General features: G+C 42.3%; 1 protein-coding gene across 3 annotated transcripts in view; it reads left to right on the top strand.

Moving 5' to 3' along the window:
• Positions 1 to 12221, top strand: part of LOC139458347 (immunoglobulin superfamily member 10-like) — a 103478-nt gene extending 91257 nt beyond the window's left edge. For all 3 annotated transcript variants that reach the window (XM_071239738.1, XM_071239739.1, XM_071239740.1), the window contains 5 exons: positions 8003 to 8176; positions 8658 to 8724; positions 9108 to 9174; positions 9846 to 9978; positions 10073 to 12221. In XM_071239738.1, coding sequence (XP_071095839.1) covers positions 8003 to 8176; positions 8658 to 8724; positions 9108 to 9174; positions 9846 to 9978; positions 10073 to 10925 — 1294 coding nt within the window. In that variant the 3' untranslated portion in view covers positions 10926 to 12221. The remainder of the gene's footprint in view (positions 1 to 8002; positions 8177 to 8657; positions 8725 to 9107; positions 9175 to 9845; positions 9979 to 10072) is intronic.
• Positions 12222 to 17871: the final 5650 nt, after the last annotated feature.

Raw genomic sequence — 17871 nt, 5'->3', positions numbered from 1 at the left:
ACACAAAAATAGTAAACTCATAAAGAACATTTTTCTTTTCAATTATGTACGTTATTTACTGACTCCTGTGGTAAATTGATCCCCAACAATATAAAAGAAATATTGAAAGCTAATTTCTCTAGCGACACCAACCCACTCCCAAAGTCAGATTTCAGTTAAAACGGACATCGTTTCACTCAAAATCGTAGATCAGTCAGCACTCAGTTGTCATTTTGAGCTCCCTGGGGAGTATACAATCTAAACTTTACAGTCTCATCAAACAGGGTGCCGGGTGAGCAGAGGCATATTTCGAACAAAGTCCTTGCCTTAGCAGCCACCACGTCTTAGTTGTGCTTTAGTTACAGCATTGTTGTTTTTCAAGTTTTGTTCAAGGGAGGTAGCATTTGTCTGAATTTCTTTCATGGTCCTACTTGTCAGAGGACATATACAGCAATATATATTTTATCAGAGGCAAAAAAGCTTTGAATTTGAACTTTGAACGTTAAGACTATGTTATCTTAAAACGGCAAAGTTTATATAGTGGAAGTCAGAGGTTGTTATAAAACATGTTGGTGTATTTTGTAACAACATGAATTTATGTAGGTCCAGGATTTGACCCTATTTAAAAGAGAATTTCTTCATCTGCATCTTTATTTTAACCCGAGACCTAATATTACAGATAGTAAATATATGTATGTTCATGAAACACAAAGGTTCAAAAGGAAATAGACGTTGTTGCTTTTTGTTTTATTATGGAATATACATATCGCATTGACTTTCATATTTCATGTTTATTTCAGTGTCGAATTGCATAGAAATCCTGACACCCTTCTCTATTAGCTAGGTCTGTATCAGTAGTGTATATCTATTGGTATGCATGACCTGCCTGTCTGCACCCGCACTATTATTTAGCTACACGTATGTCCATGGTAACAGGCGCTGCGTTATGCATACCCCTGGGACGGCCGCATGTCTGAGGAAGTAACTTCATCCCACATTGAAGTGAAACATAACTGTCTACATGGCGATGTGTAATTACACTGACTGAAGTGTCTACATGGCAAAGTGTACTTCAACTCATTGATGTGCCTACATGGCGATGTGTACTTATACTCACTGAAGTATCTACATGGCGATGTGTACTTATACTCACTGAAGTATCTACATGGCGATGTGTAATTACACTCACTGAAGTATCTACATGTCGATGTGTACTTATACTCATTGATGTGCCTACATGGCGATGTATACTTACACTCACTGAAGTCTCTGCATGGCGATGTTTACTTACACTCACTGAAGTGTCTACATGGCGATGTGCACTTACACTGATTGAAGTGTCTGCATGGCGATGTTTACTTACACTCACTGAAGTGTCTACATGGCGATGTGCACTTACACTCACTGAAGTATCTACATGGCGATGTGCACTTACACTCACTGAAGTGTCTACATGACGATGTGCACTTACACTCACTGAAGTATCTACATGGCGATGTGTACTTACACTCACTGAAGTATCTACATGGCGATGTGTACTTACACTCACTGAAGTATCTACATGGCGATGTGCACTTACACTCACTGAAGTATCTACATGGCGATGTGTACTTACACTCACTGAAGTGTCTGCATGGCGATGTGTACTTACACTCATTGAAGTATCTACATGGCGATGTGTACTTACACTCACTGAAGTGTCTACATGGCGATGTGTACTTACACTCACTGAAGTGTCTACATGGCGATGTTCACTTACACTCACTGAAGTATCTACATGGCGATGTATACTTACACTCACGGAAGTATCTACATGGCGATGTGTACTTATACTCATTGAAGTGTCTACATGGCGATGTGTACTTATACTCACTGAAGTGTCTGCATGGCGATGTGTACTTACACTCACTAAAGTGTCTACATGGCGATGTATACTTACACTCACTGAAGTCTCTGCATGGCGATGTTTACTTACACTCACTGAAGTGTCTACATGGCGATGTGCACTTACACTGATTGAAGTGTCTGCATGGCGATGTGCACTTACACTGATTGAAGTGTCTACATGGCGATGTGCACTTACACTCACTGAAGTGTCTACATGGCGATGTGTACATACACTGATTGAAGTGTCTGCATGGCGATGTGCAGTTATACTCACTGAAGTGTCTACATGGCGATGTGTACATACACTGATTGAAGTGTCTGCATGGCGATGTGCAGTTATACTCATTGAAGTGTCTGCATGGCGATGTGCACTTACACTCACTGAAGTGTCTACATGGCGATGTGTACATACACTGATTGAAGTGTCTGCATGGCGATGTGCAGTTATACTCATTGAAGTGTCTGCATGGCGATGTGCACTTACACTCACTGAAGTATCTACATGGCGATGTGCACTTACACTCACTGAAGTATCTACATGGCGATGTGTACTTACACTCACTGAAGTATCTACATGGCGATGTGTACTTATACTCACTGAAGTATCTACATGGCGATGTGTACTTATACTCATTGAAGTGTCTGCATGGCGATGTGCACTTACACTCATTGAAGTGTCTACATGGCGATGTGCACTTACACTCACTGAAGTATCTACATGGCGATGTGCACTTACACTCACTGAAGTATCTACATGGCGATGTGTACTTACACTCACTGAAGTGTCTACATGGCGATGTGCACTTACACTCACTGAAGTATCTACATGGCGATGTGCACTTACACTCACTGAAGTATCTACATGGCGATGTGCACTTACACTCACTGAAGTATCTACATGGCGATGTGTACTTATACTCATTGAAGTGTCTACATGGCGATGTGTACTTACACTCACTGAAGTGTCTACATGGCGATGTGTACTTATACTCATTGAAGTGTCTACATGGCGATGTGCACTTACACTCATTGAAGTGTCTACATGGCGATGTGTACTTATACTCATTGAAGTGTCTACATGGCGATGTGAACATACACTGATTGAAGTGTCTACATGGCGATGTGCACTTACACTCACTGAAGTATCTACATGGCGATGTGCACTTACACTCACTGAAGTATCTACATGGCGATGTGCACTTACACTCACTGAAGTATCTACATGGCGATGTGCACTTACACTCACTGAAGTATCTACATGGCGATGTGTACTTATACTCATTGAAGTGTCTACATGGCGATGTGTACTTACACTCACTGAAGTGTCTACATGGCGATGTGTACTTATACTCATTGAAGTGTCTACATGGCGATGTGTACTTATACTCATTGAAGTGTCTACATGGCGATGTGCACTTACACTCATTGAAGTATCTACATGGCGATGTGCACTTACACTCACTGAAGTGTCTACATGGCGATGTGAACATACACTGATTGAAGTGTCTACATGGCGATGTGTACATACACTGATTGAAGTGTCTACATGGCGATGTGCACTTACACCCTGATTGAAGTGTGTACATCGCGATGTATACTTACACTCATTGAAGTGTCTACATGGCGATATGCACTTAAACTGATTGAAGTGTCTACATGGCGATGTGCACTTACACTGATTGAGGTGTCTACATGGCGATGTGCACTTACACTCACTGAAGTGTCTACATGGCTATGTGCACTAACACTCATTGAGGTGTCTACATAGCGATGTGCACTTACACTGATTGAAGTGTCTACATGGCGATGTGCACTTACACTGATTGAGGTGCCTACATGGCGATGTGCACTTACACTCACTGAAGTGTCTACATGGCTATGTGTACCTACATTTACTGAAGTGTCTACATGGCGATGTGCACTTACACTGATTGAGGTGCCTACATGGCGATGTGCACTTACACTCACTGAAGTGTCTACATGGCGATGTGTACCTACATTTACTGAAGTGTCTACATGGCGAAATGTACTTACACTCAATAAAGTGTCTACATGGCGATGTGTACCTACATTTACTGAAGTGTCTACATGGCGAAATGTACTTACACTCACTGAAGTGTCTACATGGCGATGTGAACATACACTGATTGAAGTGTCTACATGGCGATGTGCACTTACACTCATTGAAGTGTCTACATGGCGATGTGCACTTACACTCACTGAAGTATCTACATGGCGATGTGCACTTACACTCACTGAAGTATCTACATGGCGATGTGCACTTACACTCACTGAAGTATCTACATGGCGATGTGTACTTATACTCATTGAAGTGTCTACATGGCGATGTGTACTTACACTCACTGAAGTGTCTACATGGCGATGTGTACTTATACTCATTGAAGTGTCTACATGGCGATGTGCACTTACACTCATTGAAGTGTCTACATGGCGATGTGCACTTACACTCACTGAAGTGTCTACATGGCGATGTGTACTTATACTCATTGAAGTGTCTACATGGCGATGTGCACTTACACTCATTGAAGTATCTACATGGCGATGTGCACTTACACTCACTGAAGTGTCTACATGGCGATGTGAACATACACTGATTGAAGTGTCTACATGGCGATGTGTACATACACTGATTGAAGTGTCTACATGGCGATGTGCACTTACACCCTGATTGAAGTGTGTACATCGCGATGTATACTTACACTCATTGAAGTGTCTACATGGCGATATGCACTTAAACTGATTGAAGTGTCTACATGGCGATGTGCACTTACACTGATTGAGGTGTCTACATGGCGATGTGCACTTACACTCACTGAAGTGTCTACATGGCTATGTGCACTAACACTCATTGAGGTGTCTACATAGCGATGTGCACTTACACTGATTGAAGTGTCTACATGGCGATGTGCACTTACACTGATTGAGGTGCCTACATGGCGATGTGCACTTACACTCACTGAAGTGTCTACATGGCTATGTGTACCTACATTTACTGAAGTGTCTACATGGCGATGTGCACTTACACTGATTGAGGTGCCTACATGGCGATGTGCACTTACACTCACTGAAGTGTCTACATGGCGATGTGTACCTACATTTACTGAAGTGTCTACATGGCGAAATGTACTTACACTCAATAAAGTGTCTACATGGCGATGTGTACCTACATTTACTGAAGTGTCTACATGGCGAAATGTACTTACACTCACTGAAGTGTCTACATGGCGAAATGTACTTACACTCACTGAAGTGTCTACATGGCGAAATGTACTTACACTCACTGAAGTGTCTACATGGCGAAATGTACTTACACTCACTGAAGTGTCTACATGGCGAAATGTACTTACACTCACTGAAGTGTCTACATGGCGAAATGTACTTACACTCACTGAAGTGTCTACATGGCGAAATGTACTTACACTCACTGAAGTGTCTACATGGCGAAATGTACTTACACTCACTGAAGTGTCTACATGGCGATGTGTACCTACATTTACTGAAGTGTCTACATGGCGAAATGTACTTACACTCACTGAAGTGTCTACATGGCGAAATGTACTTACACTCAATAAAGTGTCTACATGGCGATGTGTACCTACATTTACTGAAGTGTCTACATGGCGAAATGTACTTACACTCACTGAAGTGTCTACATGGCGATGTGCACTTACACACATTGAAGTGTCTGAAAGGTGATATGCACTTATGTCTTTTAGCGAAACATGCATATTCTTAGCTTGGCCATGGCTAAATGTGTATAGTCTCTACGCTCAGTGTTCCATCCTAGTTGTTTGTGCTTGCTGTCATTGTGACCTTGCTTCTTATGTGAACATGACCCTACACAGCTAATGGCCTGGTATGGTGAAGGCACGTATGATATGGGGCAATATTTGTGACAAGCATCAAGTTTTTGACGCAAAATATGAGTCAGTGAATTCATAATGTGGCAACGTTTGGAGCAAGGACGAAAATCGCAACACTGAAATTATATCACATGCGTAAACTACATGTACGAAGTAGTGATTGTTAGTAGAGGCTTTACTTGTTAAAAACATACTGAAAGCATATCGTATTCGATAGTCAGTTTTGTAATTCAGCGTTTGATTCTTCTTGGTAACATTCGATTTGTTTTACTATTTATTCAAAAACATATCACCTCTATTAATACATATCTACTTAAGTGTTACGAAACGTCTGGAAAGTAATCAGTCTGTGCTCCTGTTCGTCCCGCACGATTCGTATTTGAAATGAACCAAGTCTATGAATAACAACTTGAGATAGCGTAGACTGGTGCGATGTCTCCTGTAACGATATACTGTGACGACATGTCTTGGTGGCGGTGCAGAGGAGTTGGAGGCCATCTATCTATCTATCTATCTGCCTACACATCTGTCTACCTATCTGTATTGTATCTGGTGGTTTCGAAAGCATGACAGTGGACTACAGAGGGATAATGAGGTTGGTGATTTGATGAAACACATGTATGTTACTTCTGTATATAGCTTCTGGTGATCTCGAACTGTAGTTTGCTTTAGTGATTCAGTGGCTACTGTGTGTAATTTGATAGACACGTACACATGTAAACAGCCACGTAGTGCTAAAATGATATACACGTATAAACATAAACAGACACGTGATGCTGCAATGATATACACGTATGAACAAAAACAGACACGTGATGCTGCAATGATATATACTTAAACATATAAACAGGCACGTCGTTAAATATGTTAATTACATATATAGGAACAGCTGAAGTTATCATAGCACGGTACTGGAATGCATTATGCCTTATAAAAGTTTCAGATACAATATCTACCGATCATTGCATCAAAAGCCTGTAAAGTTAGTCTGTGAAGTTGGTCTCTGAAGGTCGGCTGAATCGTCACAGGCGCTACAGTTCGCTATGTAGAGTTGCGCCGCTTGGGTACACCAGAAACCTACGATTGTGGGTTCAAATGCCGGTTCGCCCCGGTTATAAAAACCAGAAGATAATATGTAAAAACATATATGTAGGGGATGTATGTATGTATAATTTCAATATGTATATGTAAGAGCCAGTATTTGCTGAAGCTTTTTATAATCATATACATATATCACATGACCTGTAGTATTTGATTTCATGCATGTTTGGTATATTTACCCGTGTCTATTTGGTTATATAATATGGACTGTGTATTACGACTAGGAATACAAAACAACTTTCTCAAGTCTCAAATACAGTTAGTTAGTTAGTTATTTCTCAAGAAATTAATTCGCACCTGAATATGATTTTACTCAGCTTTGAAAAAAGCGTGCATTAAACGTATGGCCCATGAAGACATTTGTATTTGTGGATTCGACCATGCGCATGTCTTCTGTCAATGTGCGCAGCTTTCTCTGAGATGAGTAAGAATAGATAAGATGTTCAATACATCAAAAACTCAGATATAATCAAGTTGTAAGCATCTGTATTCAGCTAAAGGAACTATCTTTATACTATGAGTAGCCAGACAGGCGGCTGAGACATGACATGCTGGCTATTGGAGTCGAGGAATATCAACTCTTGCATTAGTGTCGTTAGGGAAGGAGACGGTTCCAACGACTCTCTGTCAGTCCAGGGAATTACTTGCTCCAATACAGGAGTTCAGGTTACTGCGGCGAGGACGGTTGTCCTGATCAGATTTCCTTTATAATTGATGTTCTGAACGTTTAATATGCCGCAATATTCTCTAGATCTACGCGAGATCAAAGGCTTAGTAGTGCCAAACATCACAGACTTGATGCGGAAAATATATCAAGCATAAATTATGTCAGTGTGCAATGTGTTTGGATGCATTTTAGATGCTTCGCCACAGTAAGAAGGGTGTACTCATCTGAGCACTCAATAGACATAGTGTAGTGTATACAGTTGCACAGCGTTAACGACGCAACAATGCGAATGACTAGCTGATGACCACAGAAAGTCCCTATGCATGTAAAGTTATACATAATGTGCAATTCTATTGTATCTTCATGAAACAGTGCCATCTTCAACACTTGAGTAATAACGTATACTATATATTGACCAATGTTGATTTGGTTTTGTATAAATGTTACTTACCCACGTTGATGACTGGGAAATGGTCTGTTTCAGGGGTCTGTACAGAGACAAACCCAGACGTCGGGGAACCAGCACAGCGGGCAGGGGATTATACACTTTTACAAACACTGGCTATTTGTGGGGCTATGGTGACGGGATATCAACAGACAGCGATGTAGAATTAGTTAAAACAACGTGGCTTCCGGAGGCTGGCAGATATAATACAACGTAAGAAACTTCGTAGATGTGTAATGTGCGCAAGAATAGATGAACATATTTATCTCCAGACAATTTGCTCTCTGGCAAAGATACATTTTCCCAACTATCCCCTCTCATTATCACTGATACCACCGTTTGTTAGCACGAGGGCGTGAGAGCCTCTGCTGCCACCAAGTGGTGCGATGTTTTATAGCGAAGGGAAGATATGACATTAGCATCAAGCGATATAATGTATTATAGCGAAGGGAAGATATGACATTAGCATCAAGTGATATAATGTATTATAGCGAAGGGAATATATGACATTTGCATCAAGTGATATGATGCATTATAGAGAAGGGAATATATGACATTAGCATAAAGTGATATGATGCATTATAGCGAAGGGAAGATATGATATTAGCATCAAGTGATATGATTTATTCTAGCGAAGGGAAGACACGGCATTTCTATCTTTATATCATATATTTATAATGTATCATTTTCCCAGACTTGTCGACGCACATCGTGGCGGTGAACGTGGCATCAGTCGTGTGAAACCCCCACCACTAGGAGAGGTATTATGTTCATTATGTTCAGATTGGTAGTAATGTGTAACTATCGGGTAAATTAGTAGTTACGAAAACTTACACAAGATCAGCTATTATGTTTAGTCCGTGTGTAAGTTATAACGTGCTCTAGATTAGGGACCGGCCATTTGCCATTGGGTGAGGGAAGGGGGAGGAGGGGGTTGACTGGGATATAAAACCAGAGACATCTTTAATTAGATCTATGATCCAACATAACATCTTGCAACAAACGATGTTTTGTGGCAGACAACTTCCATTGTCAACAGCCTTAAGCTTTTTCAAGCATTTCCTATGAACAGTTCCGACAATTTGGTTTACTGCATCATGGTTTTCCTGTATGTATATACTGTTTGCGTCCAATATTTTGGCAGATCGAGATTCTCCCGGACATTAGAATCTATGACAACGCTGACGTCTATACTTCGGCTGCCAATGCAGGTTAGACTTTAACGTTCTGTGTGGGATGCACATTACTGCAGCAGTCGGCTCCAAATCAAATTTATTGTCTCGCCTTCTTTTTTCTCTCTACTAAATCACATCTGCCATTTACACACTAGAAACAGGAATAAGACGAATGTACACTTAATGGGGAGGTACTGCTACAGATTATATGTTTACTTGGAGAAGGAACCTAGAATTCATACATACATGCTGCTTCTGCTTTGATAAATTAAAGCGACATAACCGTTTCCATGCATATTCAATAGAATTCTCTATTATAAGCAGAGTCGATTGTTCAACTCCGACTATATCATGAGCATGTGTTTATGAATCGCTATGATATAATGATGATACAAGGTGAGCGTATCCTTCCCCACCGGTGGCACCCGTCACAAGTACATGTACATTCTCCTGGCGGCATTCCGCATACGTAGGACAAGACTACTGATAACGCTCACTGATCGCATCGGTTTTATTACCTTCCTTTATAGAGAACAAAGTATGGACGATGGTTTCTGTATATACAGTATGCCCATAAACGGGACGTTTTCCAAGAATGTGTGTTAAGGCAAATATGATAGATGATATTCATATTCACACCTTTTTTTTATTTTGGGTTTCACCCTAAGATTGGCTTCGCTTAAACATATCCATTGCCATTTTTTCAGACTCTGGTATAGCCTATGACATGTCTAGCAGTACCGGAAATTCGGATGTTCTGGATAATTTCATCCTCCAACCAACGCATGCAGTTTTACAGTTTGAGGGAACGTCTGGTGTTACAAATCGTGACCGGAATTGGTGAGTGGTTAAAATGCCAGTGGGTCACGAGATCATACGAATCGAATAGATTTAATTGATGCCGCGTCTAAATTAAAATATTGTCTGTTCACAGGGACACATATTCTGCAAACAGTGTGACTCTGGATGTACAGCATTTTAAGGAGTTAGTCCAACCATCATCGCGCTCAGATACCTCCCCATCTGGCCATCAGCAGTTGTGTACTAATCCAACCCTTGCCAATCCTTGTCAACAGTACATTATGTCAGGAGATGAGAATGTTCCCAATTCACAGTGGGACCTTTCGGGCCTTCCATCCGAGGCAACTGAGACTACTGATGTTATCATAGAATCTTCTCAGAGTCCTCTTGTACGAGATTCCAATGATCCTTTGTTGGTGGGGGAACCAGCACATGGTTATAGACACGGCGACCTTGCACACCAGGGCGTAGAGGAAACAACGCGTAAAGAGTATGACTCACTAGAATCCTCGGGAGAACATAGGAGAAAGGACACCTTAATTACAACTGCTATGGAAGGAGAATCCAATGCAGAAGATGCAATAAACACTCCGGAGCTTATTGAACATGTGGCACTTGCTGTGAAGGAAGGACCTGTCGAAGATGGCGTATTGGTACCAGAGCCACTTAATGTAACCAATATGACACCATTAGCAACCGATCGTTTACTGTCACAAAGCAATGTGGTAGAAGATAATGCCGCCTCATGTGATGTGCCGACCTATGTGAGCTCGGCCCGTTTACAGCTCCATGTGGGTGGTCCAACTGATAGCATGCCACAGAGAAATGCAGACACAGACATTGATGAATTTATTGAGAATGCTCCTGATCCGGAGTCTGATGGGGCCAGTATACACTCTTCAGACCTGTTCACAGACAGCGGGGATGATACTCAGGCACCACTGTTCATGTATGACCAGGACAAGAAAACAGCTGTGTTGTATTGATGCATACACTGGCTGTCCCTGTATTGGCTCGGTGTTGTATTGATGTATACACTGGCTGTCCCTGTATTGACGCGGTGTTGTATTGATGTATACACTGGCTGTCCATGTATTGACGCGGTGTTGTATTGATGTACACACTGGCTGTCCATGTATTGACGCGGTGTTGTATTGATGTATACACTGGCTGTCCATGTATTGACGCGGTGTTGTATTGATGCATACACCGACTGTCCATATATTGATGCAGTGTTGCAATGATGTTTACAGTGGCTGTCGATGTATTGATGCAGTGTTGCAATGATGTTTACAGGGGCTGTCCATGTATTGATGCAGTGTTGCAATGATGTTTACAGTGGCTGTCGATGTATTGATGCAGTGTTGCAATGATGTTTACAGTGGCTGTCGATGTATTGATGCAGTGTTGCAATGATGTTTACAGGGGCTGTCCATGTATTGATGCAGTGTTGCAATGATGTTTACAGGGGCTGTCCATGTATTGATGCAGTGTTGCAATGATGTTTACAGTGGCTGTCCATGTATTGATGCAGTTTTGCAATGATGTTTACAGTGGCTGTCCATGTATTGATGCAGTTTTGCAATGATGTTTACAGTGGCTGTTCGTGTATTGATGCAGAGTTGTATTGATGTAAGCAATAACAGCTTTGTTGTGATCTCTTCTTGACATAACATATGACATTATTATGATTCACTGCCACGGTTTGGAGAACATTTGACACGAACAGAGGCTAAACGAAACTGTCCAAATTATATATTTAGTCACATTACCGGTGGCAACCCAATCGCAGTGTTGATACATGTTTGCCAGAGAAACTCAACATCAACAATATTTCACACCTAGCGAATCCACGGTGGCTGTCAGTGTTGTCCTCTATTGAGGCTTGCCGGCCATGGTATACTGAATTACTTCCATTCTGAGCCATACTAGTTCCGGATACCATGAATGTATATATATATATATACCATTTGCTTTCACACAATGAATATCTGACTTCCGATATTAATGGAATATTATCTGCAGTCGCAAGCATTTGCCCAGGAATGTTGGAGATCAGGCAGTCCCCCATGTTTGTTTATGATGTGAAAGTAATGTTTCCAAATATACATTATTTTGATTGTGAATCTGAATGTCCATTGTATGAACTATTTAGGCCACTTAGACGTTAGTCTCCTCATTGTCATACGATAATAACATATTTTTACTCCAGTGTTTAGTATTTGTTTTGTATTTGTAATGTTTTCACTTTATAATAAATGATTGCATATTATGTGATGACAGAAGAACTGTGTTGATGTCATGATACTCACATGAGTGTTGATACATGGTTGTGAAATACACATCAGTATATCTACATGTCATACAAGTGATCTATGCCAAGACGACTTTCGATGGTCGTGAGTTATGGTTACATGAAATGGTTTATTTCCAATATCAAAGAGCACTTGTTTGCTTTCTGATGGTAGCTCGTGGGGACGAAGACAAAACTCAGGGTTTGTTGTTTTACGCCGCACTCAGCAATATTCCAGCTATATGACGGCGGTCTGAAAATAATCGAGTCTGGTCCAGACAATCGAGTGATTCACATCATGAGCATCGATCCACGCAATTGGGATCGATGGCATGCTTCAACCGAGTCAGCGAGCCTGACCACCCGATCCCGTTAGTCGCCTCTTATGACAAGCATGGTCGCCTTTAACGGCAAGCATGGGATGCTTAAGACCTATTCTAACCCGGATTTTCACAGGTCTCAAAACTCAGGGATGAGGTTTAAGAAGACAGCAACTATGTTTGCTGCTGCAGGTTGAAACAGGTCGAGAAGGTACACGATGATATAAATCACGTGACAGAACGCACATCGGGAAAGATTCGTCAATATTCCAGGGGCGGAGACTCGCTCTGTCACTAACACATTGACAGAAAGCCGGACGGCGATTCTTCTTCGTCAACGTAGGTGGTGAGGCGATGTTCTTGGCCGACGTCACGACTAGCCGTACAAACCGTCCGCTTCTGTTGATGATTTGGGCCGTCTCCCTGACTGACCATGTCAGGCATGTGTTGTTGGTAGAGGAATAACACCATGTTGTGCACGGTCAGTGACCTACGTAAATGCATACGTAAGATGTGTCCTGTTTAGATAGTGCGTTGGATTAAGGGTCCAGTAATTAAAGGGGATACGCCGAATGTTTGATGTATACATTGAACCGACAAAGGATGTTTCGGTGCACTTTGAAAACAAATTGAAGGTATTAGGTATTTTGCATACATGAGGTTTTAAAGAAACAGTTTGTAATGGTTTGCACTATATGATACCCATATTAAGGAATGTCACTGAGTACGCTTTGGGGCTATTTTTACAGACTGATTGGGCCTACTGTAAATTAATGTTACTCGGTATATGCTGCGGAATCCATATTCCTAATGGATTACACTGATAACTTAAATCAGGGTAAACAAGTTCATACTTGAGAAACTTGCCGATTTCGAAATGGTGTGCAGAAATGGTAGAGCATTGTAGTGCTGAATGATATCCCTTTAAAGAAACTCCGTTGTTTGGTTCACGAAGATATGATACTTAAATATATGCACAAATGGTAGACAGCCTTGTAGTGCTGAATGATAGCCCTTTAAAGAAACGCCTGTTGTTTGGTTCACGAAGATATAATATTTATATATATGCACAAATGGTAGACAGCCTTGTAGTGCTGAATGATATCGCTTTAAAGATAGTCCTGTTGTTTGGTTCACGAAGATATGATATTTATATATACACATGCACAAAAGTTAAGCGCCACCCACCATATTTGTGAGCTGTTACTTTTGGCACTTAATGATGACTATTATAACAAGATGTACGATTGTTATAAGCCGTCTATGTAAACCTCATGTGATGCAAAAATTGTCCCAAAGCAAGTTCATCCTGTGTTCCAAAAGAATATGAGCATAAAAAGGAATTTTACCGAAGACCAGAATTGAAGGATTAGAAAACATTGAAAATCTTTTTTTTGTCATGTAACTGTCATGATATCAGCAGACCATATCAGGTGTCACATAGACACCCTAGGGAGTGCAGAGTCTATTGCAAGACAGAAACGTCAGTAACGTGTGTATGATCCACGGACATTGGCCACAGCTTCAACCCTACGCCTCATACTCATTACAAGTCGTTGAATGCTCTCTGAGGCAAACGGATCCATTCTTCATGAAGTGCGGCTTCAGGTCCAGCGAGATTTTGAACTGGGGGATCACAATGTCTGATTTTCCGGCCAAGAATGTCCCAGAGATGCTCAATCGGATTAAGATCCGGACTACAGGCCGGCGAAGGAAGAATGGCAATAGCTTCTTGACGCAAATAAGCCAAAACTGCCCGAGATCTGTGTGGTCTAGCATTGTCGTCCATGTAAACAGGTCTTGTCTGAAGAGGATGATTGTCAAAATGAGGCACTACCACTGGATGAAGAACGGCATGTTGGTATTGTTGGCCATTCAGGTTTCCACGAATTGTCACCAGCGGAAGTTTGCAGCCGAGGGAAACACAACCCCATATCATGACAGACCCCCCGCCACATGCTACTTAAGGTCTTCTGGATGTTCCTCGGTGCAAAACGAGCGTTACGTTGCCTCCAAACACGTATTCGACCATCAACAGTTCGTAGCAGCATTCGACACTCGTCAGACCAATGGATCCTTCTCCAGTTGGCCAAGTTCCATCGACTACGGGCACGACACCATATCAGACGATTCCGCATGTGCCTCTCAGTCAGTTGAGGACGTTTTACTGGTCTTCTGGCGTTATAACCAGCCGCTCTCAGGCGACGCCTTACGGTCATCGTCGAGAGTCTCTGATGGGTAATCCACTGCAGTCTTAAATCTGTTGAAGTGGCAAATGGATTTCGTCTGACTATCCTGAAAAGACGTCTATCCTCTCAGTTAGAGGGTTTTCTTGGCCTACCAGACCTATGCCTGTCATTGACATCATTTGACCATGTTTGACAATCCAACGAGTGATAACACTGTGATGACGACCCATTTGTCTTGCAATGGCCCTGCATGACATGCCAGCATTTTTCATGCCTATCACGTGCCATGTTTCAGCGTTCGTTAACTTTCTCCTCACCATAGCTGATTTTCAACCTCTATTGGAAGGGGAATCTGAAAATTGAATTTCACTATTTATAGGGTAGGGGAACTGCAGCAACACGTAAAGCACGCTTTCCTTGTGGTATCTGGACAAATTTGGGTTCATGAAACTATGGAAGCCTGGTTCTGTCATACATCATCATATTTCGTATTTCAGATTCCCACACGTGAAATCAAGAGACTATGAATATGGTGGCGCTTAACTTTTGTGCATGTGTATATTATAAATATTATTTTGATTCATGATTTACATCTGTCACATCTTCTCTCATAGCAACATCACTGTCATGGACGTATGTCAAAAAAAGTTTCAAATTATTGATTCTGTGCAGTTAACCTGTTTTTTTATGTGTTTTCAATAAATACGTAATTTCCAGTTAATCAACACACGGACGGACAAGTCTTCTAAGTCGCTGCAGTGCAGAGTTGCGCCCCCACACATCCAATATGTACAGTGCCTGGCCCCATATCAGCCAGTAGTACAACGCTCCGAAGCATTTAAGTCATTTGGTCATTCGTCTGATCTATCATATCAACATTCATTGACAAAACCCATACCTGGTAACAGATGACGGACCGACACGCCCTAAAAGAGGGGTGGTGCAACAACATTATCAACATCGGATGTGATCCCCATTTGCGTTGATACAAGCGAGGCAACGATGGCACATTGAAGACACCAGAGGATTGAGGGAAATTGTTACTAATGTCAACCAAGGATTGATCTAACTGAGCTGGCGCTACCGGTTGCCTCTGGTCCTGTCGTAGGCTTCCTTCTCTCTCATCCCAGACATGTTCTATAGGGGAGAGGGTCTGGAGAAACAGCCATCCATGGTATTACAGCAACATCATGCTGTCTTAAAATGACTGTTCCAATACTTGCAGCCCTTTGGTGGGCATTATCCTGCTGCATGTGACGTTACTTCCTTAATTTGTACAAAGAGTAGAACATGATATCTAACTATGTCGTCACAATGATGAGTTGCGTTCTCTCCCATGAGTGAGTGAGTCTTGTTTTCGGCCGCTTTTAGCAATATTCCAGCAATATCACGGCGGGGAACACCACAAATGGGCTTCACACATTGTACCCATGTCGGGAATCGAACCCGGGTCGAACGCTTTAACCACTAGGCTAACTTGTCGCCTAAAACCGTTTGCCCGACCACCAGGGTTATCCAGATGAAATCTGGACTCATCTGTGAACAGAATACTGTCCTAGGCTTGTCTTCTGAACTTAGATGCATAATTGGGAAGCATAAGTAGGCTTGTCGTGATTGAGGTCCTGCTCCCTCAACCTGTGGCATACGGCTTTGCCACAAACTGCTCCCAGGAATTGTCCGAGCTGTCAGTGTGACAGTTAAGTATCGATTCTGTACATGCACCAACTGAATATGTCTTATTGACTTGACGTCACACATCCTTAAAGTCGAGAATATGTCTTCATGAAAATGTGTTGAAAGTTGTATTATTTAACTTCAGTCACTTATATTGTGCCATTGTGTATCTACCGTGTCACACCCTTGTGTACCTACCCTGTCACACTTGTGTGTACCTAACCTTACACAGTCATGTGTATCTACCGTGTCACACCCTTGTGTACCTACCCTGTCACACCCATGTGTACCTACCCTGTCACACTCATGCACCTACCGTGTCACACTCATGTACCTACCCTGTCACACCCTTGTGTACCTAGCCTGTCATACCCTTGTGTACCTACCCTGTCACACCCTTGTGTACCTACCCTTTCACACCCTTGTGTACCTACCCTGTCACACCAATGTGCACCTACCCTGTCACACCCTTGTGTACCTAGCCTGTCACACCCTTGTGTACCTACCCTTTCACACTCATGTACCTACCCTTTCACACCCTTGTGTACCTACCCTTTCACACCCTTGTGTACCTACCCTTTCACACCCTTGTGTACCTACCCTTTCACACCCTTGTGTACCTACCCTGTCACACCCTTGTCTACCTACCCTGTCACACCCTTGTGTACCTACCCTGTCACACTGATGTACTTACCCTGTCACACTGATGTACCTACCCTGTCAAACTCATGTACCAACCGTGTCACACTCATGTACCAACCGTGTCACACTCATGTACCTACCCTGTCACACTCATGTACCTACCCTGTCACACTCATGTACGTACCCTGTCACACTCATGTACCAACCGTGTCACACTCATGTACCTACCCTGTCACACTCATGTACGTACCCTGTCACACTCATGTACGTACCCTGTCACACTCATGTACCAACCCTGTCACACTCATGTACCTACCCTGTCACACTCATGTACCTACCCTGTCACACTCATGTACGTACCCTGTCACACTCATGTACCAACCGTGTCACACTCATGTACCAACCGTGTCACACTCATGTACCTACCCTGTCACACTCATGTACGTACCCTGTCACACTCATGTACCAACCGTGTCACACTCATGTACCTACCCTGTCAAACTCATGTAACTACCGTGTCACACTCATGTACCTACCCTGTCACACTCATGTACGTACCCTGTCACACTCATGTACCTACCCTGTCACACTCATGTACCTACCCTGTCACACTCATGTACGTACCCTGTCACACTCATGTACCAACCGCGTCACACTCATGTACCTACCCTGTCACACTCATGTACCTACCCTGTCACACTCATGTACCTACCCTGTCACACTCATGTACGTACCCTGTCACACTCATGTACCAACCGTGTCACACTCATGTACCAACCGTGTCACACTCATGTACCTACCCTGTCACACTCAT

The sequence above is a fragment of the Haliotis cracherodii genome, unplaced genomic scaffold, assembly GCF_022045235.1.
Source record: "Haliotis cracherodii isolate W230 unplaced genomic scaffold, xgHalCrac1.p SCAF_12, whole genome shotgun sequence".
NCBI classification, from domain to species: Eukaryota; Metazoa; Mollusca; class Gastropoda; order Lepetellida; family Haliotidae; genus Haliotis; species Haliotis cracherodii.
Note: the sequence above shows the minus strand (reverse complement) of the source record. Positions and strands in the feature narration are given on the sequence as shown.